General features: G+C 44.8%; 1 protein-coding gene across 4 annotated transcripts in view; it reads left to right on the top strand.

Annotated features, from left to right (window-relative positions):
- Positions 1 to 25,446, top strand: part of CDPF1 (cysteine rich DPF motif domain containing 1) — a 41,565-nt gene extending 16,119 nt beyond the window's left edge. For 3 of the 4 annotated variants that reach the window (XM_033953002.1, XM_033953001.1, XM_033953000.1), the window contains one exon: positions 23,997 to 25,442. In XM_033953002.1, the coding sequence (XP_033808893.1) occupies positions 23,997 to 24,146 (150 nt within the window). In that variant the 3' untranslated portion in view covers positions 24,147 to 25,442. Of the gene's footprint in view, positions 1 to 23,996 lie in introns of all 4 variants that reach the window. The other variant, XM_033952999.1, reaches the window with a different exon arrangement.
- The last annotated feature ends 2,115 nt before the right edge of the window (positions 25,447 to 27,561 follow it).

The following is a 27,561-nucleotide window of genomic DNA, read 5'->3' as shown; positions in this document are numbered from 1 at the left end:
TCAGACTCCAAGACAATGTTGAGATCTTTACTCACTTGACACAGGAACTTAGTAAAGGACACCGGATCAGAAGAGGGATGACCCTCCTAAAGTGAAGGTGAACAAAAGCCCCTCTGAGTTCCCCTACTGCAAAGAAAGAAGGTGAAGCCTCTCTGGAATATTGGCACCGAAAATCTGAATCCATAGGCAAAGATGTGGAAGAAAGTCCACTTCAGAAATAAGCAGGAGAAGCAGAATGTTTTCTTTTGGAGAAACAAGCTGGAGAAGTAGTTACAGGTTTTGAAGTTAGATGTCTTGAAGAAGACCTCACAGGAGAAGAACTCGACTGACGAGAATCATACGGCTGCCGGATACGAGGCTCCACAGCAGATTGTCTCGACAAGGGAGTTGGTGGTCTCGAAGAGTCTCGATGCCTCGATGAACAAGGTCTTTCTCGAGAAGATGACCTCGGTCTCGCCGAATGCCTTGACAGATGATGTGAGGATGAACAGTGCCTGGTAGAACGGGGCATTGACTGAGCTGAATCCAGCCTTGATGAGGAATGATGAAGTGACCTTGACATGTGCCTCGAAGAAGGCAATACCTTGTGTTGTGAGGTAGGACTGGAAGCCGGAGATCGAAGTCGAGCCAAGGACTCAGCTCCTTGTATAGAGCGTTCAGACTGGCCTCGATGCACTCTCAAGGGCTCGACTCCTTGTAATACTGCTGAGTGCTCAGGCTGGACTGCAGAAAGCAGGGTCGAGGCAAGAGTCAATTTGGCAAGTATGTTACCAAATTCCTGATGCAGAATAGTTTCCAACATAGTCTGCAAAGCCGGCACCGAGACCACTGGAGCTGGTACAATTGGTTCAACTATAGACCTCGAAGAACAGCGTTTCCTCAATTTTGAGACACGCTTTGAAACGAGAGCTGCTTAGCTACACGGAAAACTTAGAACTGAGGAGACGCTGAGGAGACACGCACCCTACATCTGGCGGGAAGGCACTTGTGCATGTGCAGTGCAGCAGTCGTGAACTTTCTAAAAGTTCTTCAAGCAAGTCTGCTTGTGAAGCTGTCTGCATCAGGGCTCTGTGGTTGATGTCACCCATAGGTGAGAATATGCTGCCTGCTTGTCTTGGGATAATACTTTTGTTTCTTTATTAAACACATTGCGGGGCATAAGAAAAAAAAAAGTCTAAGTCCCCTTTTGGCCTAAGGCGCTAAACACTGAAAGTAGCAGAAGGGAAAATGTCCATTCTCAAAAAAACAAAACAAAAAACGTCCAAAATGAGGGTTTGTTTTTTTTTTTTTTTTGAGAATGGCCTACCTCTACATTCAACAGTTTAATCACACCAGATCACCACTACATCTAACCTTAGAATACATTATCAACCAAAAAATAGTCCAAGTCCCAAATGCCCAAAATAAGACCTTTTAGGCGAAGGAGGGGGCCAGTCCTTTGCCTAAAAGCTGGATTCTGTAACTGGTGTCTGTCAAAAACAACACCAGTTACAGAATTCCCCCCCCCCACAATGATTGCGGCAGGAGAGATGGCTCATCTCCCCGATCGTGATCCCCACCCCCCGAACTGCCACAACCCACAGCAGGAGAGATGCCCAGTCTCTCCTGCCGCGGTTCGTTGCAGTTTGAGGGGTGGGGGGATCGCGATTGCGGCAGGAGAGTTGCCCAATCTATCCTGCCGCGATCGCAATCCACCCCAAACCCCGAAATAATACCGGCAGGAGGGAGCCCAACCCCTTCTGCCAGTATTGTTCGGGGGTGGGGGGTGGATCTTCTGCCGCAATCACGATCCCCCCATCCCACCCCCGAACTGCCACGAACCACGGCAGGAGAGATTGGGCATTTCTCCTGCTGTGGGTCGCGGGAGTTCGGGGGTGGGTGGGGATTGTGATCGCGGCAGGAGATCCACCCCTGAAAAATACTGGCAGAAGGGGTTAGGCTCCCTCCTGCCAGTATTATTTCGGGGTTTGGGAGTGGATTGCGATCGCGGCAGGATAGATTGGGCATCTCTCCTGCCGCGATCGCGAATGGGCATCTCTCCTGCTGTGGGTCATGGGAGTTCGGGGGGTGGGGATTGCGATCGCGGCAGGGGAAATGAGCCATCTCTCCTGCCGCAATTGTTGCAGGGGGGGTGGGCAGGTTGCAGGGGCTGCTGAGCTGATCGTGGCAGCCGCGATCAGCTCAGTGGCCCCTATTCAGAACTTATACCTGTTTTGACTTGGTTTAAGTCAAAACGTGTAAGTTCCGACTGGGCAACCTGCTAAAGTTTTTGGTTATACAGTGGTACCTTGGTTTACGAGTGCACCGGTTTGCGAGTGTTTTGCAAGACGAGCAAAACATTTGCAAAATCGGTGGCTCGATTTACGAGCACCCCCCCCCCCCCCCCGCAATCCGGCACCCCCCCTGCCTCGAACCGGCACCCCCACCACGATCCGACCCCCCCCCGACACGATTGGGCGCCCCCCCGCCACGATCCGACCCCCCCACCACGATTCGACCCCTCGCCACGATCCGACCCAGCCCAGCAGACGAGGAGGCCAATCTTCAAGAGTGCCCAGATGAGGGTAAAAAGCGGCGGGGGGGTGCCCAATTGTGTCGGGGATGTTGGATCGTGATGGGGGGTGCCCAATCGTGGCGGGGGGGATCGGATTGTGGCGGGGGGGTGCCGGATCGCAAGGGGGGGCCTTCGAGGGGAGCATTGCCGGTTCTCGGGGGGGGGGGGAACGCATCAAAGCGAGTTTCCATTATTTCCTATGGGGAAACTCGCTTTGATAAACGAGCATTTTGGATTACGAGCATGCTCCTGGAACGGATTATACTCATAATCCAAGGTACTACTGTACTTGCTATACGACTAAGTCTAAGTCAGCCTCCCACCCTTTGCCCTCCTCTAAACACCTCTTTTCGCTCTAGGCGTTTAGAGGCCGGGGAAAGGCCTAATCTAGTTTTAGATATGTCTAAAACCAGCTTGATTATCGGTACTTGGACAATCTGGCTTTTTGATCGTCCAAGTACCGATTTAGGCCACTTTTTGGCCTTTTTTTTTTATGAGCCCCTTGGCATATTGTACACCATTTCTGCAGTTTTTTGTTTTGTTCTTTGATTCGATATATCACTGCAGTTTTGTTGGATTTTTTGCATTTGTCTGCCTTTTGTTAAAAAGACATATGAGGGTTGTAAATTTAAGATTTATTGTTTGAAATTATGAAGTATATGCTAGTTATGAGACCCCATTGCAATTTAATTTTGTTTTCTCTATTCCATATCTATTTTGGGGGGGTAGGTAGAATGAAGAGGGGAGAGGGAGAAATTTTGAGCCCTTGTAAAGTTTAATAGTAGAGAAATCTGATTCAGCTTTAAGTTGGGATCCTATATCTGAAAAGAGAGAGGAGGATTTTGTATATTAAAGTCCTCTTTCTTGTACAATCCCATTTTATCCCTCTCACACACTACCACAAGCATGCTCCTTTTATACCTTCAGTCTTAAATTCCTACAGGCCAAGCTGTAGGAGCTTATTTTTTCTGCTCGTGTTTCTTTTAGTGATTTTTCAGTAATTTTGGTACATTACAGTCGCGGTTTCGCCCTTGTGCTGTGGAAGTTTCCTGTGGGGACATTCTGGCAGCGGGAGATTGCAGACTGAGAAAGTCTGCTTCAGGGGGAGGGGGCCCTGCTCTGCTCTGCAGTAAGCCCCCTGGATAGCCTTCACATCAGATCTGGGCTCCAGAGTCTTTCCCTTGGGAACTAGCTTACCCCAGGTCTGTCCACTAGTGGGTGAATCTTTGATGAGCCAGTCGTCCAGGTAGGGAAATACCTGAAGACCATGGTTTCTGAGAGCTGTGGCTACCACTACCAGGCACTTGGTGAACACTCTGGGAGATGAAGCCAGGCCAAAGGGCAGCACTCTGTATTGATAATGCAGATTCCCCACCCGAAATCTGAGATATGGACGGGAGGCCGGATGAATGGGAATATGAGTATAAGCCTCCTTGAGATCCAGAGAGCATAACCAGTCGTTCTGATCTAGGAGGGGATAAAGGGATGCCAGGGATAACATACAAAATTTTTCTTTGACTAAAAATTTGTTGAGAGCCCTGAGATCCAGAATGGGCCACAGATCGCCCGTCTTCTTCGGAACAAGGAACTGGCTCGATGGCATGGAAACGAAGCAGAGCTTGAGCTTCCTGAAGAAGAAGGGCGGTTTGGAATGGATTGGAAGGATACTCTCTTGGAGGAAGGTCTGGTGGAACCTGATTGAAATGAAGAGAGTATCCTTCCCTGATGATTGACAGCACCCAGAGGTCGGATGTTATTGTCTCCCATCAGTGGTAATAGGAGGAAGAAAATTCAGAGACAGAACGGTGGAGGTTATGCTGTTTTAAATAGTCAAAAAGGCTGCGTAGCCTTAGGTGCAGCAGAAGGTTGAGGTTTCTGTTGCTTCTAAGTCTGCTGTTTCTTGGGAGGAGGGCTTGATTATCGGAGCCGCTCTCGGAGCAAAACGCCTCTGGTAAATAGGAGGAGTGCGTGCAGGCTTGGCAGGAGCTGGCTTTGGCTTAGGTCTAACAATAGAAGCAAAAGATTTTTCATGGTCAGACAGTTTCTTGGTGGCTGCCTCAATAGATTCATCGAAGAGGTCATTGCCTGCACAAGGAACATTAGCCAAGCGGTCCTGAAGATTAGAATCCATATCAATGGTACGAAGCCAGGCAAGGTGGCGCTTTGCTACAGAACAAGCAGCCACCCTGGCAGACAACTCAAAGGCATCGTAAGAAGACTGAAGTAGATGTAATCTGAGCTGTGATAGAGAAGCTGTTACTTCTTGAAATTCAAAGTGCTTTTGAGTGTCTAAATAACTGAGAAATTTAGGCAAAAGAGCAATGAACTCAAAATAAGTGACAAAATGGAAATTGTAATTAAGGACTTTAGAGGACATCATGGCATTTTGAAAGATGCGATGTCCGAACTTGTCCATAGTTTTCCCTTCCCTTCCAGGAGGAACGGTAGCATAAACCTTGGAAGGATGGGACCTTTTCAAGGAGGACTCCACAAGTAGGGATTGGTGAGATAACTGTGAATTCTCAAATCCTTTGCAATGGAGAGTTTTATATCTGGAGTCCAATTTGCCTGGAATAGCTGGAATTGCATAAGGAGTTTCCAGGCATCTGGTAAAAGTCTGAGACAAAAGCTTGTGAAGAAGAACTTTAAGTGACTCTGCCAGAGGTTGAGGAAGATGCATGACTTAGAGATACTCCTTAGAGTATTTGGAACCAGCATCCAATTGAAGGTCTAAGTCAACAGCCATCTGACGAAGAAAAGATGAGAAAGATAGCTGATCTGCCAATGCCTTGCCTCGAGAAGGACTCGAGGTCCTCGAGGCAGCCTGGGTCGAAGATGATGCTTTGGCATGAAAAAAGGCATCAAGAGAACATGAAGACTTGGACGAAACAATCAAAACCCCTGAGTCCTCGAGGTGCGGAAGTGGGGTCCTCGATCGAGGAGTCGGTAGTCTAGTAGAACTGGAAGGTGTAGATTGAGGCTTAGTAGAAGAAGGGCATTCTTTGGAAGAAGAGGTATGCCTGGAAGTATGCCTTGAGGAAGGCCTCGATTGGAAGCAGACCTTGAGGATCGAGGAGACTTTGCCCCGGAGATAGAAGCAGTCAAAGCCACCAGGGAATGGATAGGGCTGGAAGCTGTTGATCGAAGCTCCAGAAGCTTGATGGAGGAACCTCGATGCACTCCCAAAGACTCTGGTCCTTATATAGAATGTGAGGATTCCTGTCGAGGCACTTGCAAAGAATCTGCTCCTTGCTTTATGTGCAGATGCCAGACCAGACACTCACAGAGACTCTGCTCCCTGCATAGAGTGTGTAGGCTCAAACTGAGGCATAGGAAGAGGCTCGACCTCGCGGGAGTCTGCAGAATGCCTAGGCTGGATTAGAGTAATAAGCTTCGGTTAGTAAGGAACTGAATGAACTGTTTCTCTAGCATTGTCTAGAAAGAAGCCGGCAAGGATGGATCTGCGTCTGAAACCGGACCACCTGCAGGTGCTGGGCTCCGTTAAAGCTTGCAAAATAAGTTTGGTGCAGTAACAGAAGGAGGCATAGCCCCTGATGAAACCGAGTGTGAAACGGTTGGGCAGCCGTCGGGCACAAAAGATAAATGCTTTCCTTCCTCTAGCACCTTAAACACCTAATGCACTTTATATTTATTGAAATTGATATTAAAAATATTTAAAAACACTTACAGCACAGGTCACTTTACCAAGACCAATGATGAATTTATCACCCCAGTAAGGGCATGAAAAATTATTTAAGTAGTGCCTTGGGTATTTGAGGTCTGGTAATTCAATATAAACTTGATTTGAATTTGTTCTCTGATTCATATTATTTGTTGTATTCGAGAGCCATGTTCCACAAAAACATCCATTGGCCCGGTCTGTACAACAACAGACTCTTCCGGGAAGACCCAGATCTTCAATTTTCTCTTTACCATCTTGGTAAGCAAAAGAAATATTCAAAAAGACTATGACAGCGTCTCTGTGAAGGCTTCAAACCGCCATCTTGGGTAAGCTCTGCCTCCATACTCTCTTGGATGCTTCCAGAAAATCAGCCACACGACAGTGTTATACTCAAAAATGGACCCGGTTTTCTGCCTGGTGTATTCCTCATCATCAGAAACCAAAATCCACCTCTCTTTCTTCAGTTTTGGATTACCTCCTGCATTTGTCGCATTCTGACCTCAAGTCCACTTCCATTAGAGTCCATCTCGGTGTAATCGCTGCTTTTCATCAAGCAGTGGATGGAAAACCTCTCGCTGCTTATCTGGTGGTTTCTAGATTCATGAAAGGTCTTTTCAGTGTCAAACCAGTGGCTTGGGATCTTTTTTTTTTTTTAATATATTTATTTATCATTTTAATACATCCTAAATACAAGATGTTTAAAGGAAATACAGAAAATATAATACTCTCTTAGTCATAATACAAACTAAGAACTGAAATTTAAACATCCATAATAAATCAACTAATACAGTCCACAACCTGAGAGGCGGAGACAAGATGAAAATAAAAGCCCCCTCGGGAAAGGGGGAATATACAAAAGAAAATAAAGATATTAAGAAATAGAGCAGCTAGTTCTTATCCTATCCAAAATAATAATACCGCATAATTAACCTGTATCATTCGGGCTGTGTAGAGATTCCTTTACCTTCAAGGAAAAAACCTAATTGGGCAGGTTCAAAGAAAATATATTTACTCCCCTGATAGGAGATAAAGCATTTACAAGGAAATTGCAACTGAAAACTTGCCCCCAAAGCAATCACCTTTGATCTATATAACAGAAATTCTTTCCTCCTAGATTGCGTCCACCTTGAAACATCAGGAAATATATATACCCTTTCCCCCAAATAGGTAATCTGCTTTAAATTGAAATATAATTTCAGCAACATCTCTTTATCTTGAAGAAATACCAACGAGACCAATAAAGTTGCTCTTCCCTGAATTTCAATATCTGAAGACTGCAGAATAGCGGAAACATCTAATTGAGCATTTTCCTCTGCTAAAGCTTTTTCTTTCTGCATTTGTTTTAAATAATAAATTCTTTGTATCGGGGGAAGGCTTGCTTCTGGTACTTTTAAAACATTCAACATAAAGTTCTTAAACAGTTCTTGAGGTGACATAAACTTGGCAACCGGAAAATTAAGAATCCTCAAATTCAAGTTCTTCTGCTGGTTTTCCAAGTTTTCAATCTTTCTCAAAATCATCATTTTATCTGTTGTTTGTTTGGTAATTAAATTCTTAGTCTCTGTTGTTACTTTTTCTAAATTTTTTAAGTCCACTTGGTGTTGCTGAGTAATAGACTCTAGGGAGCTTATCTTGGAAGTAGAATTCTGAGTTATAGTAACAAAGTTAGAACATACCAGGTGAAGATTCTCAATCGCAGACCAAATAGAGTCCAGGGTAACAGCATGTGGTTTCACCAACGGTCGAAGGAGGGAGATACCAGCCGACTTTGGTACGGCTCCTGCTCCAGGAATGGAATTCTGGGCTCCTGCAACCTCCCCATCGCTGGCTACCAACGGCTCCTTTCCCCCAGAACGCTGCTTCTCCGACGTCGAGGTCAGCGTGTCTGTTGTGTGTTTCACTTCCGGGTTCGCTTCGGAGAGAGAACAAGCCTCCCCCCCCACACACCGGGGGAGCCCTCTAGCCAAGTCTGCTGCTGCGAAGATTCTCCGGGAATGGGAGGGGTGTGCGGTCCTCGTGGGCTCAGCGAGAGAGACATCTCGCTGCCCAAGCTGTGGAGTTCCCGCTCCCCAGCAACGGAGACGCCCGATATGGAAGGAGGGACTGTAAATGCTGTTATTACAGTCTGCCTCGGCGTTGAGAAGCCCGAGGTAGGTAGAGGGAAGCCCCTCGTTTTTCCTCTTCGTTTAGGCATGGAAATAGCGTTTTAGAGAGTGAAATGAAGGAAATTTTCTCCTAGAAGAGGGAAGTGCTCCTCTCAGCATCCTGCTCCATACGCCATCTTGCCGTGGCTTGGGATCTTAATGTGGTATTTGCTAGACTGATGAAGCCTCTATTTGAACGAATGTCTTCGGGTTGTCTCAAATATCTTACTTGGAAAGTGGTTTTCCTCATTTCTCTAACTTCTGCTCGCAGAGTTAGTGAACTTCAAGCATTAGTGGCGGATCCACCATTTAGAGTACTCCATCATGACAAGGTGGTGCTCCACACTCATCCAAAGTTGTTACCGAAAGTTGTCACTGAGTTCCATCTCAATCAATCCATTGTCCTTCCAGTATTTTTCCCCAAGCCTCATTCTCATCTTGGAGAAATAGCTCTTTATACTCTATATTGCAAACGAGCATTGGCCTACTATTTGCAACAGACTAAATCACATAGATCATCTCCCCAGCTTTTTGTCTCCTTTGATCCTAACAAGTTGGGTCATCCTGTTTCCTAAAGGATGATTTCCAATTGGTTGGCTGCTTGCATCTCGTTTTGTTATGCTTAGGCTGTGCTGCAACTGGAGGGTCATGTCACAGCTCGTAAGGTTCGAGCTATGTCAGCTTCAGTGGCTTTTCTCCGCTCTGCCCCTATTGATGAAATCTGCAAAGCTGCTGCTTGGTTCAATCTTTCACCTCTCATTACTGTCTGGAATCCTATTCCAGATGGGGTGGACATTTTGGCCAAGAAGTATTATAAAATTTATTTTCCTAAAGGCCAACTCTCCCACCACCCCATTCTGGTTAGCTTGGAGGTCACCCACAAGTGAGAATATGATGCCTGTTTGCCTGGGTAAAGTTCTTAAAATTAACCTATACTTTAGCAGCTGTCCATACCAGGGCTCCGTGGATGACGTCACTCACATGTGAGAATATTTGCTTGCTGTCCCTGGATAACACTTGTTAGGATAAGTAACTGTGCTTTCTCAGCCTGCTGCTTTAACCATTAAGCTGCTCCTCCCCTCATCAAATAAGAAGTCTGTTTCTAATGACTTTTGAATGGACAGCAACAGGAAGATGAGAACTGAGGTAGTGAGTAGCTTGCAGAACAGGTTAAGTATTCAAACTTGTGGTTAAAATCGGTTTTTTTCCCCCATCTTTTTTTAGAATTTTTTGTATCCAATAGAGACAATGATCATCAAACATAGAAAACAGAGTTAAAGTTTAGACATACATTTTCATTGCACAATCCACCCATCCCCACCCACCCCCACCCTAGCCCCCTCTATGGGTCAAAATTCCGGGAACAAATGGAATGAAGATCAGCATCTTCTACCAACCCCCAGGGCAGTTCGAAGAAATTGATGGAGAAATGACGGATGAGATTAAACGCAATTGCAAGGGAGGCAACGCAGTTATCATGAGTGACTTCAATTATCCGGGGATAGACTGGAACCTAGGCAGTAGGGAGACCAAGTTCCTGGATACTGTAGGCCAGGGGTGGTAAAGTCCCTCCTTGAAGGCTGCAATCCAGTCGGGTTTTCAGGATTTCCCCAATGAATATGCATGAGATCTATTTGCATGCACTGCTTTCATTGTATGCTAATATATCTCATGCAAATTCATTGGGGAAATCCTGAAAACCCAACTGGATTGTGGCTCTCGAGGAGGGACTTTGACACCCCTGCTGTAGGCGATTGCTTCCTAGAACAACTTGTCAAGGAAAATATGAGAGGAAATGCAATTCTGGGCTTAATTCTAAATGGACTACAAGGACTGGCGCAAGGTGTAAAAGTAGAAGGAACGCTGGGAAACAGTGATCACAATATGATCCGCTTCAACCTGGACACAAGGGCAAAACATCGATCCAGAATGACGGCCAAGGCACTGAACTTCCGAAAAGGGAATTACGAAAAAGAGACTCATTGTGGGGAAGAAGATTAAGAAGAGGATAAGCACTGTAAAAACGCTATAGCAAGCAAGGTCACCGAGGCGTAACTATATATACCGTGTATCAACAAGGGATCCAATAGGAAAAATAACAAGGAACTGGCATGGCTCACTGTAACGGTGAAGGAAGCGATCAGAGATAAGAAGACTTCGTTTAAGGAATGTAAAAGGCAAAACCAGACAAACACTGGAAAAAGCACAAACAACATCACAGCAAGTGCCATTAGGCGGTAAGAGGAGTCAAAAGAGATTATGAGGAAAAAATAGCCAAAGAGGCAAAAAATTTCCAGCCGTTCTTTCGATATATTAAGGGGGAACGACCTGCGAAGGAAGCGGAGTTGGATGACCATGGAATAAAGGGAGTACTAAAGGAGGACAAAGCCATCACTGACAAACTGAACACATTTTTTGCGTCTGTATTTACCGAAGAGGATATACCGAGGGCAGATGTGAAAAGGCAGGAAGAACTACAATCAATAAATGCATGGATGAGGAGATGGTGTGAGGAAGAAGGGTTCCACTTCGTGAGGAACTGGACAACGTTCTGGGGCAAGAGCAAGCTCTACAGGAGAGATGGACTGCACCTGAGCGTGGCGGGAACAAGACTTCTAGCAAACAACGTCAAGAGAGGAATAGAACAGGCTTTAAACTAAGAGAAAGGGGAAAGCCGACAGTCGACCTAGCGTCGATGATTCGGAAGAAGGTATCCCGTGAAGATACTAAGGGGAAAAAAGGCAGGGAAGAAACAAGAGACAAATTACAGGAGTCAACTAACCCAGAAGAGGAGGTTAGAAAGATTGTAGCAAAAGAGAAGACACCAAAGACTGAAGCACAGGGAAAAGAAATGAAGACGACAAAATGCCAGGATCTAAACTGCATATATACTAATGCAAGGAGTTTAAGAAACAAAATGGGGGAGCTAGAAGCCATGGCCAATGCAGAGGACATAGACATCATTGGAATCTCTGAAACGTGGTGGAATGAGGAAAACAAATGGGATACAGCACTGCCGGGGTACAAGCTCTATCGCCGGGATAGGTCAGGTCAGAAAGGAGGAGGAATAGCCCTATACGTAAAAGAAAGCATACAATCGACAAGAATGGACACAGCGGAGATGATCAACAAACTGGAATCGCTATGGGTTAAAATACCGGGTAGGAAAGGGCATGAAATAAAGATGGGCCTATACTATCGTCCACCCGGGCAAACCGGAGATAGCGATAAAGAAATGGATGCCGAGATGAAGCGAGAATGCAAAAGTGGTTACACAGTTGTTATGGGAGACTTCAACTATCCTGGGATAGACTGGAGTCTTGGAAGCTCAAGATGCGCTAGGGAGACAGAATTCCTGGAGGCTATACAAGATTGCTTCATGGAGCAGCTTGTTAGAGAACCGACGAGAGGAAATGCCACTCTGGATTTAATCCTAAATGGACTAAGGGGACCTGCAAAGGAAGTGGAAGTAGTGGGACCGTTGGGAAACAGTGATCATAATATGATCAAGTTCAAGGTTGAAGTAGGCATACCGAACGGAAAGAGAACCATAGTGACATCTTTCAACTTCAGGAAAGGAAACTATGAAGCAATGAGGGAAATGGTAAGGAAGAAACTTAGGAACACTTCCAAAAAATGGCAAACAGTAGAACATGCCTGGTCTTTTTTCAAAGACACAGTGAGCGAGGCACAAAATCTGCACATCCCCAGATTCAGAAAGGGGTGCAAAAAGGGTCGAACAAAAGACCCAGTATGGATGACTAAAATAGTGAAGGAAGCGATAGGCAATAAGAAAAATTCATTCAGGGAATGGAAAAAGGACAAAACTGAAGGGAACCAGAAGGAGCACAGGAAGTATCAAAAAGAATGTCACCGTGTGGTTCGAAAAGCCAAAAGAGAGTATGAAGAGAGGCTAGCCAGGGAGGCACGAAATTTCAAACCGTTCTTCAGATATGTTAAAGGGAAACAGCCAGCTAGGGAGGAGGTAGGACCGCTGGACGAAGGAGACAGGAAGGGAGCGGTGAAGGAGGAGAAAGAAGTCGCAGAAAGACTCAACATGTTCTTCTCGTCTGTATTTACAAACGAAGACACAACCAACATACCGGAACCTGAACAAATATTCAATGGAAATCAAGCAGAAAAATTAACATCCATGGAAGTGAGCCTTGATGATGTACACAGGCAGATAGAAAAACTTAAAACTGACAAATCCCCGGGTCCGGACGGAATCCATCCCAGGGTTCTGAAGGAATTAAAGGAGGAGATAGCGGAACTACTGCAGCAAATTTGCAACCTATCCTTGAAAACAGGCATGATCCCGGAGGATTGGAAGATAGCCAATGTCACGCCCATCTTTAAAAAGGGATCAAGAGGTGACCCGGGAAACTACAGACCAGTGAGTTTGACTTCGGTTCCGGGGAAACTGACGGAAGCACTGATTAAAGAACACATCGATGAACATCTGGAAAGAAACGAACTTTTGAAAACAACCCAACATGGTTTCTGCAGGGGGAGATCGTGCCTAACGAACTTATTGCACTTCTTCGAAGGAATTAACAAACGGATGGACAGAGGAGACCCCATAGACATCATATACCTTGATTTCCAAAAAGCCTTTGACAAGGTGCCTCACGAACGTCTACTCCGGAAACTGAAGAACCATGGAGTGGACGGAGACGTACATAGATGGATCAGAAACTGGTTGGCGGGTAGGAAACAGAGGGTAGGGGTGAAGGGCCACTACTCGGACTGGATGGGGGTCACGAGTGGTGTTCCGCAGGGCTCAGGGCTCGGGCCGCTGCTATTTAATATATTCATAAATGATCTAGAAACAGGCACGAAGTGTGAGATAATAAAATTTGCGGACGATACAAAACTATTTAGTGGAGCTGGGACTAAAGAGGAATGCGAAGAATTGCAAAGGGACTTGAACAAATTGGGGGAATGGGCGGCGAGATGGCAGATGAAGTTCAACGTTGAGAAATGTAAAGTATTGCATGTTGGAAACAGAAACCCGAGGTACAACTATACGATGGGAGGGATATTATTGAATGAGAGCAACCAAGAAAGGGACTTGGGGGTAATGGTGGACATGACAATGAAGCCGACGGCACAGTGCGCAACAGCCGCTAAGAAAGCAAATAGAATGCTAGGCATAATCAAGAAGGGTATTACAACAAGGACAAAAGAAGTTATCCTGCCATTGTATCGGGCGATGGTGCGCCCGCATCTGGAATACTGCGTCCAATATTGGTCTCCGTACCTTAGGAAGGATATGGCGTTACTCGAGAGGGTTCAGAGGAGAGCGACACGCTTGATAAAAGGGATGGAAAACCTCTCATACGCTGAGAGATTGGAGAAACTGGGTCTCTTTTCCCTGGAGAAGAGGAGACTTAGAGGGGATATGATAGAGACTTATAAGATCATGAAGGGCATAGAGAGAGTAGAGAAGGACAGATTCTTCAAACTTTCGAAAAATAAAAGAACAAGAGGACACTTGGAAAAGTTGAAAGGGGACAGATTTAAAACGAATGCTAGGAAGTTCTTCTTTACCCAACGAGTGGTGGACACCTGGAATGCGCTTCCAGAGGGAGTAATAGGGCAGAGTACAGTACAGGGGTTTAAGAAAGGATTGGACAATTTCCTGCTGGAAAAGGGGATAGAGGGGTATAAATAGAGGATTACTGCACAGGTCCTGGACCTGTTGGGCCGCCGCGTGAGCGGACTGCTGGGCATGATGGACCTCAGGTCTGACCCAGCAGAGGCATTGCTTATGTTCTTATGTTCTTATGTTCTGACAGGCTATACGCAGGAAACGAAGACAGGAGACTGACAGGGTTGACGGTCAGTCTAGAAGAGGTATGCAGGCAGATTGATAGGCTTAAAACGATAAATCCCTGGGACTGGATGGCATCCATACCAGGGTAATCAAGGAACTGAAAGGGACTATAGCTGAACTGCTTCAACTAATAACCAATCTGTCGATCAAATCAGGAAGGATTCCGGAAGACTGGAAAGTGGCAAATGTTATGCCGATCTTCAAGAAAGGTTCAAGGGGAGATCCGGGAAACTACAGACCGGTGAGTCTGACCTCGGTACTGGGAAAGATGGTAGAGGCGCTGATAAAGGACTGCATCATTGATCACCTTGACAGACACAATCTGATGACCAGCCAGCATAGCTTCAGCAAAAGAAGATCTTGCTTGACGAATTTGCTGCACTTCGAGGGAGTAAACAGGCAGATAGACAAGAGTGACCCGGTCAACATTGTATAACTGGATTTTCAGAAGGCATGCAACAAGGTTCCGCATGAACGACTACTTTGAAAATTGCGAGCCATGGAATCGAGGGTGAAATACTCACGTGAATTAAAAACTGGCTGGTAGATAGGAAACAGAGAGTGGGGGTAAATGGACTGGAAAAGCGGCACAAGTGGAGTGCCGCAGGGTTCGGTGCTTGGACACGTGCTCTTCATCATATTTATAAACAATCTGGAAATTGGTACGACAAGTGAGGTGATTAAATTTGCAGATGATACAAAGTTATTTAGAGTAGTGAAGACGCAGGAGGATTGTGAAGACCTGCAACATGACATAAACACGCTGGAGAAATGGGCTGCGACATGGCAAATGAAGTTTAACATGGATAAGTGTAAGGTGATGCATTTCGGTAACAAAAATCTTATACATGAATACAGGAGGTCCAGTGCAGTACTTGGAGAGACCCCCCAGGAAAGAGACTTGGGAGTACTGGTCGACAAGTCAATGAAGCCTTCCGCACAATGCGTGGCAGCGGCAAAAAGTGCAAACAGAATGCTAGGAATGATTAAGAAGTTGATCACAAACAGATCAGAGAAGGTGGTTATGCGGCTGTACCGGGCCATGGTACGCCCTCACCTGGAATATTGCGTTCAGCACTAGTCGCCGTACATGAAGGACACAGTACTACTCAAAAGGGTCCAGAGAAGAGTGACTAAAATGGTTAAGGGGCTGGAGGAGTTGCCGTACAGCCAGAGATTAGAGAAACTGGGCCTCTTCTCCCTTGGCTAGGCTACTTCATAGACGGCGCCAGGTTGACATACGGCGCTTTTCGGAAAGAATTAAAGACCACTCTGTTCAAAAAATTTATTTCATAGCTAGACTTCCTCCCCCCCCTCTCAAAGATACCGCTCACCATACTGAATCCACTTTTTCCCCATTAACGGTACTTTGTATTCCGTATTCTCTGACTGTTCAATGATTCTTCATCATTTGTATTCTGTTATTCGCTGGCTTTCCAACCATTTCAGTGTAATATGTTAAAATTATATTGTAATCTATGTATATCATTCTTCTTGCCAATATGCACCATTGTAATCTCTGATCGCTCTGTGACCTCTTCTCTATCTTTATGTTGTAATTCGCTAACTGTACAGCTATTCTTCTCTGTGAACCGCCTAGAAGTCGCAAGATTAAGGCGGTATAGAAAAATAAAGTTATTATTATTATTATTATTGAAAAGAGGAGACTGAGAGGGGACATGATCGAAACAGTCAAGATAATGAAGGTAATAGACTGAGTAGATAGACAGGTTGTTCACCCTCTCCAAGGTAGAGAGAACAAGAGGGCACTCTCTAAAGTTAAAAGGGGATAGATTCCATACAAACGTAAGGAAGTTCTTCTTCACCCAGAGAGTGGTAGAAAACTGGAACGCTCTTCCAGAGGCTGTTATAGGGGAAAACACCCTCCAGGGATTCAAGACAAAGTTAGACAAGTTCCTGCTGAACCAGACGTATGCAGATAACGCTAGTCTCAGTTAGGGCACTGGTCTTTGGCCACCGCGTGAGCGGACTGCTGGGCATGATGGACCACTGGTCTGACCCAGCAGCGACAATTCTTATGTTCTTACCCTTCCTCACAGCCGTGTTCTCCATAAACAGTGTATTTCCTCCATTGCATATACACATCCCACACTTTATGAAAGTCTTGCACTCCCCCCCTCCTATGTGCCGTCATCTGAGATATCAGACAAACATAATCAAGCTTATGATACAATAAGGCCTGAGCAGGTGCCTCCAGTGTCTTCCAACAATTACCATCCTGGCGGTTGTAAAAATATGTATCACCAGTTGATATATCTCTCGTGGAATACCCTGTACAGGAAAGTTCAACAAACAGCTCTCAGCTCTTTTGGAATAGAAGAAAGAAGTACAAAGCTGAAGATTTATCATAACTTTAGTCCAAAAAGCAGCATTTTTGGGATATTCCTACCAGATATGCTTGAAAGAGCCCATCTGCCCACAGTTACGCCAACATTTTCCATCCCCAGATTTAAAAATGTTACATAATTTCAGAGGGGTATAATGCCATTGGTATAAAAGCTTATATCCATTCTCTACCAAAGGAGTGGACAAAGCCAAATGCAACAACCCTTTATATCCCCTATTCCACATGGGGGCAGAAAAAGATTTGTTAAAATCAGCTTTTAACCACATTAAGCATTTAGAAATCTAGTTTCCTCCATCCTCGGGTTTAGATAAAATGTGGGTTAGATTAGGATATGACTAAAAAGACTGGGTTTTCAAGGTCAGTATCATAGTCACTGCTGACTAGCAAATTTATACTTAAGTGTGGCAGCACAAATGACTGCCCTAAACCTAACTACAAGTTAGATTAAACTGGATATTCCCAGATTTAGCCAGCTTGTGTGGCTAAATATTTGGACCGATTTATTCAGAAGTTTATTGAATATCTACCCTTATGTCTTCCAATATTGTAGAATATTCAAAAACTCAAGCTATATATTTACCATAGATACTCACTATATTAGTCCTTCCCCTCAACTCCAGGGTCTTATCTCCACCTTCCTTTCCCCATCTGACTGCTATCACACTATCTCTTTCTGTGTTGCTCCAAAGGTACTCTGTCCTGGCACAGGGCCTTCAGCTCCCTATGTTTAAGTGCTGCCACACCAAACCGTCTTCTGACAGGAGCTACAGAGATGAAAGATGAAATGTTTTACTCCAGGAGGAGAGAGAGATGGAAATGGTTTAGGTTTATTAACCAACAAAACAAGGAAAATTAAGTAATGTTCAATCAATATCAAATACAAAATCATGAGAACAAAACTTGTATCAAGTGAATTTTTTACTAGACCTCAAACACCCAAGGCACTACTCATTATCTTCCTTCATGCCCTTGCTGGGGTGGTGTTTTCATCAGTGCCTTTCTGTTACTGCACTTTATGCACTTTACTATTTATTTATATAGAGCCTGTTTACAATCAACATATTAAAAATATATTTATGCACACGTCACGTTGCTAAGACCAATGATGAAAACACCACAAGTTTTGTTCTCACGATTTTGTATTAGGTTTATTAACGACATACTAGTTTTCAAGATAATCACAGTAGAGTGATGTACAATTTAATAAAAGGTAAAGAACACCTCTCTGTAAATAGGACAGTAGAGATTAAAGAATAAAAACGGGCCAAGCAAAGTGTGGCCAAATATTAAGTAGGTGGAGGCTATTCTCCTGGTGGTGACAGGAGAGTAGAAGAACAAGAACCCGAGCAGCAAACATACAAGGAGGATGCACTGAGCGGAGGACACGAACTATCTGACACCAAGGAAGAAGGATCCCATGGAGGGTACTCACAGGAGGAAGAAGCAGGATCCTAGAGGGAGAAGAAATGAGAACCACCAAGGACACTGATCTGTGACTGCAGTGGAGACTGAAAGAAGGGAAATCTGCAATCCTGGTGGGAGACTCGATCTTGAGACAGGTGGACAGTCACATAGCAGGAAGGAGAGAGGATCGGCTGGTGACCTGTCTCCCAGGAGCAAGAACGAAGGACATCACTGATAGAATTGAAAGGATCCTGGAAGGGGCAGAAACGGAAGAGACAGCAGTGATAGTCCACTTCGGGACAAATGATGTCGCCAGGAGAGACTACAGCAGGAAGGCACTCACTGAACAGTTCAAGATCTTGGGAAGGAAGCTGAAGATGAGGACTCAGAGGATAGCGTTTTCAGAGATCCTACCAGTACCGAGGGCTGATGTGAAGAGGCAGACGGAACTACAATCAATAAATGCATGGCTGAGGAGATGGTGTGAAGAAGAGGGATTTCACTTCGTGAGGAACTGGACAACGTTCTGGGGCAAGAACAAGCTCTACAGGAGAGATGGACTTCACCTGAGCATGGCGGGAACTAGACTACTAGCAAACAACGTCAAGAGAGGAAAAGAGCAAGCTTTAAACTGAGAGGAAGGGGAAAGCCGACAGTCGACCAGGTGTTGATGATTCGGAAGACAGTATCCCGAAAGGATACTGAGTGGGGAAAGTGCTGGGAAGACACCAACAACGTCAAACAAGCAACGAAATACCGAAGGAGACAGACACATCAGGAAAGGGATAGGAGGAATCTACTACATGGGGAAGACAATAAGGAACAGGAAGAAGGGAATGAACGTAAAGAAGAAACATACCACGTACCACAGGGGGAAGACAAGAGAGACAATAAGCAAAAGTCTGCAGAACGAGAAGGGGACGGGAAGAATAATGAATCGCAAGGTAAAATAATCAGACAACAAAACTATCGAGACTTAAACTGTATGTACGCTAATGCAAGAAGCCTGAAGAACAAAATGGGGGAACTAGAAATCGGGGCCAAAGATGAGAATCTAGACATCATAGTAATCATGGAAACATGGTGGAACGAGGACAACAAATGGGACACAGCACTACCAGGGTACAAGCTCTACTGAAGAGACAGGACACATCAGAAAGGAGGAGGAATAGCACTTTACGTAAGGGATACCATTCCATCGACCGGTGTGGACGCAGTAACAACAAATGGCCAACTGGAATCAATATGGGTTAAAATACCAGGAAGAAAGGGAACCGAGATAAAGATGGGACTGTACTACCGCCCACCCGGGCAAACAGAAGCAATGGATGAAGAACTGAGAGCTGAGTTGAGGCGAGAATGTAAAAACGCAAACACCATAGTTATAGGAGATTTCAACTACCCAGGGATAGACTGGAGCTAAGGAATCTCAAAATGTTCAAAGGAATTGGAGTTCCTAGAGGCTGTACGGGACTGCTACTTGGAACAGCTTGTCAAGGAACCAACGAGAGGGACAGCTATTCTGGATTTAATCCTCAACGGGCTGAGAGGACCTGCCCAAGAAGTGGAAGTAATGGGACCTTTAGAGAACAGTGACCACAACACGATCCAATTCAAAGTGGAACTAAGTATGCCAAAGGGGAGGAGAACCATTGTAACAACGTTCAACTTCAGGAAAAGGGAACTATGATGCCATGAGACAAATGGTAAAGAGAAAACTCAAGAACAGCTCCAGAAAGGCACAGATGGTGGACCAAGCCTGGACCTTATTCAAGGACACGGTGAATGAGGCACAAAACTGGTATATACCTAGATTTAGAAAAGGGTGCAGAAAGAATCAAGCAAAAGACCCAGCATGGTTAACCAAAGTAGGTGGTAGGGGATAAGAAAAAATCCTTCAGGACGTGGAAAAAGGATAAAACCGAGGAAAACTGGAAAGAGCATAGGAAGCACCAAAAAGAATGTCACCGCGTGGTCAGAACAGCAAAGAGAGAGTATGAAGAGAGACTAGCAAAGGAGGCACGGAACTTTAAACCCTTCTTTCGATATGTGAAAGGAAAGCAGCCGGTGAGGGAGGAGGTGGGCCCCCCTGGATGAGGGTGATAGGAAAGGAGTGGTAAAGGAGGAAAAGGAAGTAGCGGACAGATTAAACACGTTCTTCTCGTCGGTCTTCATGAAAGAGGACACATCCAATGTTCCGGAACTGGAAAAATTCTTCAAGGGGGACCAAGAGGAAAAGTTATCGTGCATGGAGGTAAGCCACGAAGACGTACTCAAGCAGATAGATAGGCTAAAAATTGACAAATCTCCGGGCCCGGACAGAATCCACCCAAGAATACTAAAAGAACTTAGAGATGAAATAGCGGAACTACTGCAGCAGATTTGCAACCTATCCTTGAAAACAGGGGTAATACCGGAAGACTGGAGGATAGCGAATGTTACACCTATCTTCAAGAAGGGATCCAGAGGCGACCCAGGGAATTATAGACCGGTTAGCTTAACCTCAGTTCCAGGGAAGATGGCCGAATCATTAATCAAGGACAGTATCAATGAGCATATAGAAAAAAATAAGCTGATGAGAGCAAGCCTGGAAGATCTTGCCAACGAACCTGCTGCACTTCTTTGAGGGGATAAGCGAACATTTGGACAAAGGATACCCCATAGACATAGTATACCTGGACTTCCAGAAAACCTTCGACAAGGTACCTCACGAGCGCCTACTAAGGAAACTGTGGAACCACGGGGTGGAAGGGGACATACACAGATGGATCAGAAACTGGCTGGCGAACAGGAAACAGAGGGTAGGAATAAAGGGACACTATTCTGAATGGAAAGGGGTCACGAGTGGTGTCCCACAAGGGTCAGTGCTGGGACCACTGCTATTCAATATATTTATTAATGACTTGGAAACAGGGACAAAGTTTGAAGTTTGCGGATGACACAAAACTCTCCGGCAAGGTTAGATCTGTAGAGGAATGTAAAGAACTTCAAAGGGACCTGAACAAACTGAGTGAGTGGGCAAATAAATGGCAGATGAGCTTCAATGTAGAGAAATGTAAAGTTATGCACATAGGGAAAGGGAACCTGATGTACAGTTACACGATGGGGGGGATAATATTGGGGGAAGGCAACCTAGAAAAGGACTTGGGGGTTTTGGTGGATAAAACAATGAAACCGGGAGCACAATGCGCAGCGGCCTCAAAAAAGGCGAAAGAATGTTGGGTATTATCAAAAAAGGTATCACTACCAGAACCAAGGAACTTATCCTCCCGCTATATAGGGCGATGGTGCGACCGCATCTGGAGTACTGCATTCAGTACTGGTCGCTGTACCTTAAGAAAGATATGGTGATACTCGAGAGGGTCCAGAGAAGAGCAACAAAAATGATAAGGGACATGGAAAACCTCTCATATGCTGAGAGGCTGGAGAAGCTGGGGCTCTTTTCCCTGGAAAAGCAGAGACTTAGAGGGGATATGATAGAAACTTATAAGATCATGAAGGGTATAGCGAAGGTAGAGAGGGACAGATTCTTCAGACTGGCAGGGGCAACAAAAACTAGAGGGCACTCAAAAAAATTGAAGGGAGATAGGTTCAGAACAAATGCTAGGAAGTTCTTCACTCAGAGAGTGGTGGACACCTGGAATGCGCTTCCAGAGGAGGTGGTAGAGCAGAGTACGACTTTGGGTTTCAAAAAGGGACTGGACGAGTTCCTGAAGGAAAAGGGGATCCAGGGGTACAATTAGAGGGTTACTATACAGTACAAAATGCTTTAGAGTAATAAATCACTACAGGTCATTGACCTGGGGGGCCGCCGCGGGAGCAGACTGCTGGGCATGATGGACCTATGGTCTGACTCGGCAGAAGCAATGCTTATGTGCTTATGCTTATGACACATATCAGACCCATCTTCACCAAAAGCCTCCCTGCACAAGCAAGTCTTGAGGGAGATTTAAACTTGGCAAAATATGGTTTTAGATGAAGAGATTTCAGAAGGCCATTCCAAAGAGATGGAGCTGCAAGTACTAGGGACCTGGATTGGCCACCGTGAGAACGGGTTACTAGGCTTGATGGACCATTGGTCTGCCCCAGTAAGGCTTTTCTTATGTTCTTATAAAAAATGGCACAATCTTTGGTGATAGCAAACTTTGCTTTGGGAATACTCAAATGGTTGACATTAAGATGTGTATGGTATATAGGGAATTAGAACGAAGATATGATGGAAAAGTATGAAGTACCTTGTGGGTAAGGGTTAAAAATTTATAGCGGATTCAAAAAACGATGGGAGGCCAGCGATGCTGAATGAAAAGTGGAATCACACAATCAAACTTAGTGGTGTGAGAAATGCTGGACTTGTATCTCAGCTCACATATAACAAGTTATAGATTTTGCAATCTATGTTATCTGTGTAAAAAATATTGCCCAAGATGTCTACAACCAATCAGACAAGCAAGTATGTCGCAAACAAATTCCTATTTGGGTTTGTCACTAATCCAGTGCAATTTGGTTTCCAAGTCTAAGGGTGGCTCTTCCACAGGTAATAAGTCTAGTACCAAAACATTTTAACTTTAAAATTAATCTGATTTAAGTTTAGTAGTCTTACCAGTTACTGGGTTATAATAAAAACTAGTCTTTAAGCCCGTTACATTAACGGGTGCTAGAATAGATGTGTCTGTCTGTCTGTGTTTCTTTATCTCTCTCTCTCCTTGGCCGCTGTCTGTATCCTTCTGTCTCCCCCTCCCCCTGAGAAAAGCTGTCTGCCCCCAGCACCCACCTCCCCCCCAAATGTCTCTCCATGGCCCTTTTCTGTCTTCACCCCCAGAGCAAAGCTGTCTGTCCCCTTTCCCTATCTCTCCATGGCCTCTTCTGTCTCCCCCAGCACACCCCTCCCCCAAAGCAGCCCCCTATCCCTCTCCCTGTCTCTCCATGGCCCCTTCTGTCTTTCCCCCAGAGCAAAGCTGTTTGCCCAAACACACCCCTCCCCCCAAAGCAGCCCCCTTTCCTTCTCCCGTTAACTCTCTCTCTGGCCCCCTTTCTCTGTCTGTCTTTCTGTCCCTCTCCCTGGCCCTGTGTCTTTCTTTCTTTCTGTCTCCCTCCCTCCCGCTGTCTGTCTGTCATTTTTCCCCATTTCCCTGTGCAGCAGCATTTCCATCCCACTTCCCTATGCAGCAGCAACAGCATTTCCCTCCTATCCCCCCCTTTCCTGTGTAGAAGCAGTAGCAGCATTTTCCCCCACTCCCCCTTTCCCTTTTCTTACCTTATCTTCCCTGCTCCGTTCGGCCCCTCCTCCTTCTTTTACTGCCGTTGTCGATCCGGCCTGCTCCTGACCCTCCCACCGCCGACAAAGCTCGGGACTCCAGCCGCATAGGCAGCACTTTAAACACACTGCTTCGTGGCCTTCTATTGGCGATTTCCTCTGCCGCGTCTGTCTCCGATGATGTAATCAGAGATGCGGCAGAGAAGGGCGCAATGCAGCGTGTTTAAAGTGCTGCCTACGCCGCTGGAGTCGGGAGGCGACGGAGAGGGCAGGGGGTGCTAGCGGCCGGCAGCGGTGGAGAGCAGGGAAGGGCGCCCATGCCACTTGTCTTGCCTCGCGTGAGGCCAGACCGTAAGCCGCGCATGCACACTTCCTATGTGCGCTACAGCTCATGGAAAACTGACACACGCATAGGAAGTGCGCATGCGCGGCTTACCGTTTTATTATATTAGATGAGGTTACAAATGATCCTCACTGTATACATAAGTAGATAAAGTGCTTAAGAAACTACATAGTACAGGAATGTGGGTGGGGGAGGGGGGAAGTGAAATTGATTTAGAGACTTCCTGAGACAAATTTTTGATAATAAAAAAGTGTATTGTACTTTCATTTTTGTGATGTCCTCTTGGGCTGAAGGTTTGATTTAGTTTTTTTTAATTTAGTTGCATTGGAGCATGTCAAATTTTTTTGAGAAATGGAAGATGTAACATGAAATAGAAGTTGCACATATGCCAGCCTATTTGTTTTACAGGAGTGCAGTCTGTTCTACTCCAAAAGGTTCTGTCTGCCCTGCGTTAATGAGAACATCGAGGCATTTCCATGGGAGATACATCAAGATCTGGATAGAAGGAAAGCACATGCAAAATCCCAGCACCGTAAAGGAACAGAGTCAAAAATGTAACATGCAAAAGAACAGTTATTGCCATCTTATAGAAAGCAAAAAATCTGATGTTTCTTGTTATATTAGACATTTTGGTGAATTGTAGGATCTTTACTACAGCTCAGGACTTTCATATCAATGACAACAATAAATGTGAAACCAGACTTATGTACTAAATTTGGAGTAAACTCTTTTTGCTTTGGGAATGTTTCTGCTAAAGTCTACTAAGGAGGAGAGTATGGCGCAGTGCTTAGAGCTACAGCCTCCACCCTGAGGTTGTGAGTTCAAATATCAATTGCACAAGTCACTTAATCCCACTGCCCCAAGTACATTAGATGGGGAAAATGCTTGAGTACCTGATTTGTAACCCATTCCCTTCTTTGGGAGGATGGGCTAAAAAACTGAATGACTATGGGAATAGTTAGGGTTACAAGATTTCTTAATTTAAAAAAGAGGACACGTGGTCCCGCCCCAACACAAACCTCATCTCTTTTCTGAGTGCGGGCCACATGTGAAGAGCCTCCAAGCATGTGCAGATGCAACATGATGATGTCACATGCATGCATGTGAAGTAATCACTTTGAATCCATGCATGCTTGGAGGCCTTCCAAAACCTGGAGATAAACTGCTGGGTTTTGGTGGAGTTTATCTGGACCCCTTAGACCTGCCCCAGGCCCACCCATCCCCACCCCAGCCATGCTGCCTGCTGCTGAAAAGCCATCCGGGGAAATCTGGTAACTCTAGGTTTTGGAAATCTGGACACCCGGACAGTCCTCTAAAAGGTTTTCCTGGATATCTGATAACCCTAGGTATATAGGAACTGTATCTCAAGCAGTCTCTTGCAGGTGAGCAGTTAGGTTTACTCAAAATATATTGCTTATATTTCTCAAGTGTTGTAACTTTATACCAGAAGTCTGCAACCCGTTTACAAACTTGTCAAAAATAGTTTGAGAGTTACAACCCTGCTAGCAATCTGGATACTTAGGTAAATTGCCTCCATCCCCCTCCCCCCATCTTGGTAGTCAAATGTCTCTAATTCTCCACTTCTCGCAGTCTCTTTCCTTATCCTCACCATCCTCTCAGTTCTTCCTTATTCCTCTCTCAAGTCCTTCCCTCCACACACATTCCTAGTGTTCTCTCGATTCTCTCCTCTTCCAGAAATCTTTCTCTCTCTCATCCTAGCAGATAGTGTTGCTCTTCCTGCATCCCTAGTATTCTTTCTCCTCTCATTTCCAGCAGTCACTCCTTTCTCCTTTCCTTATCCTTCAGCAATCTCTCGACTCAACTCTACTCTTTTAGTCCCGCTCAATCCCTTTGCTCCCAGTTTTCCCCCTTCTCTTTTCCCTGTAATCACAGTCAGTTAGCAGGTATGCTTTGTCCTCCCACACATCAGCAAAGATAATACTCTTCTAGTGCAATAGGCATATCAATCCTGAACTCTTGGGTAGTCAATCCCTTCCCACAAGATGGGTGCAAAGAGCCTCATTAGCACTTTCTTCACTTCGCCTCCGATCACTCTGGACTGTCCTGTACCTCCTCAGCTTGTCTTTCTACATGTGAGATGGTAGAAGCCTATCTGATCTTGAGTGTATTTTTCATTTCAGGTATTTTTCATCTGCTCGTGATGCTCTTCATTGGTATTGCAGAGGCTCCCTGCTTGGGACATCTCTGGTTGCGGGAGAGTTTAGATGCTGACATCATAAGTCTGAAGCCAAAGGGCAGACTGCTTTGCAGTGCACCCACTTGGCTGGCTTGCATTAAAAGTCTTGGAGCAAGACTCATCCCAGGTTTTCTACATAGAGGGTTTGAGTGGGTATGTGGAGGTTTTTTTTACCTGGATCAGGGCTGACTGCATTTCCTTCTCCCTCCTGCTGTGCATGTAGGTTCCGCTGAGGGTTGAGGTCTCCAGCCGGTTGGAGGATCAGAGTAACAGTCAGAAGAAGCAAAATTCAGTTACAGTTACTTTATTTGATATGCTGCAATTAATATAAAAAGTTAAACTAAAATGGTTTACAATTGTAAAAGCAGGGGTAAAATTTCTAAAATCGATAAAAACAAACAAGGTAAACATAACAAAACCAGCACAAGACGGTGAAGGGGAGAAGGTAAAATTTACAGTTTTGTATATTGTAGGGAAAAATAGAGAGGAGAACAACAAAAGGTAAAGTGAAAAAACAGTGTTAACCAATATAAAATAGCTATTAAAGGGTTGTACTAAATGCCATTTTAAAATAATAAGCCTTTAATTGTGACAAAGTTTTTGAATGATTTTTCTGCCCATAAATATAGTGGAAGAGAGCCATTGTAGGAGCCATTACCGAGAAATTAGAATCCCTATTAATATCCAAAAACATTTGCCTGAAAGATGGTAGTCAACAAGTTTTAATGGGAGGATCGGAGATTCCTTTGAGGGGAGTAGGGAATCGGGTAACTAGCCAAAAATGAAGAAAGACCAGAGATTGAATCTGGAAAGAGAGTACATTATACTTAAAGGGTATTCTGTAAGAAATTGGAAGTACAGTATATGTTCTGACTCAAGTAAAGATGTAATGTGATCATATTTAGATCGACAGTAAAACAAGTGAAGTGCAGTATTTTGCACAACTGAAGACGAAGTTGATATTGAGGAAGACCAATTAAAAGAGTTACAAAAATCAAGTTTGAAAAGTACCAAAGAATGCGGAGTGAATTATGGTTTAAGAGTGACCGAATGGAACAAAGCTTAAGAAGTTTTAAGAATAAGGAATAAATAATTCTGGAAATATGAAAGTGAAAGGATAAAGAATTGTCTTTAGTTACACCAACAATTTTAATGGACATGGAATATGGTAAAGTAGTACCTTTGATAAGGAAACATGGAGAGTTGATAAATATTTAGGGCTCCTTTTACGAAGGTGCGCTAGGGCCTTAACGCGCGGAATAGCGCACGTTAAATTGCTGCATACACTAGCAGCTACCGCCTCCTTTTGAGCAGGAGGTATCTTTTCGGCTAGCACGCACTATAGCGCGCGCTAATCCGTGGCGTGCGATAAAACTGTTAGCACACCTTTGTAAAAGGAGCCCTTAGTAGAAGAAAAAAAATCATAGTAGATATTTTCTGAGAATTTTCAACCTATACAGTAATATACAGTCAACAACCACCGCGTCTAGTTTATTAGAAATTAAGGAGTAATAATCAGGACACAGAATTAAGCAGATAAAGAAGCTGAATATCATCAGCATAAATGAAAAAAGTAAATCCAAGAGACTGAAGCAATAATGTGACTGGAGCAAAAAAAAATAATAAGCATGGGCCCAAGAACCGATCCCTGAGGAACTCCCAATTGAAGTTGAAACATAGAAACATGATGCAGGCCAAACGGCCCAACCAGTCTGCCAATCTGCAGTAACCATTATCTCCTCCTCTTTCTAAGAGATCCTACGTGTCTATCCCATG

This window comes from Geotrypetes seraphini, chromosome 7 (genome assembly GCF_902459505.1).
Source record: "Geotrypetes seraphini chromosome 7, aGeoSer1.1, whole genome shotgun sequence".
NCBI lineage: Eukaryota > Metazoa > Chordata > Amphibia > Gymnophiona > Dermophiidae > Geotrypetes > Geotrypetes seraphini.
This window is presented reverse-complemented; position numbering and strand designations above follow the sequence as displayed.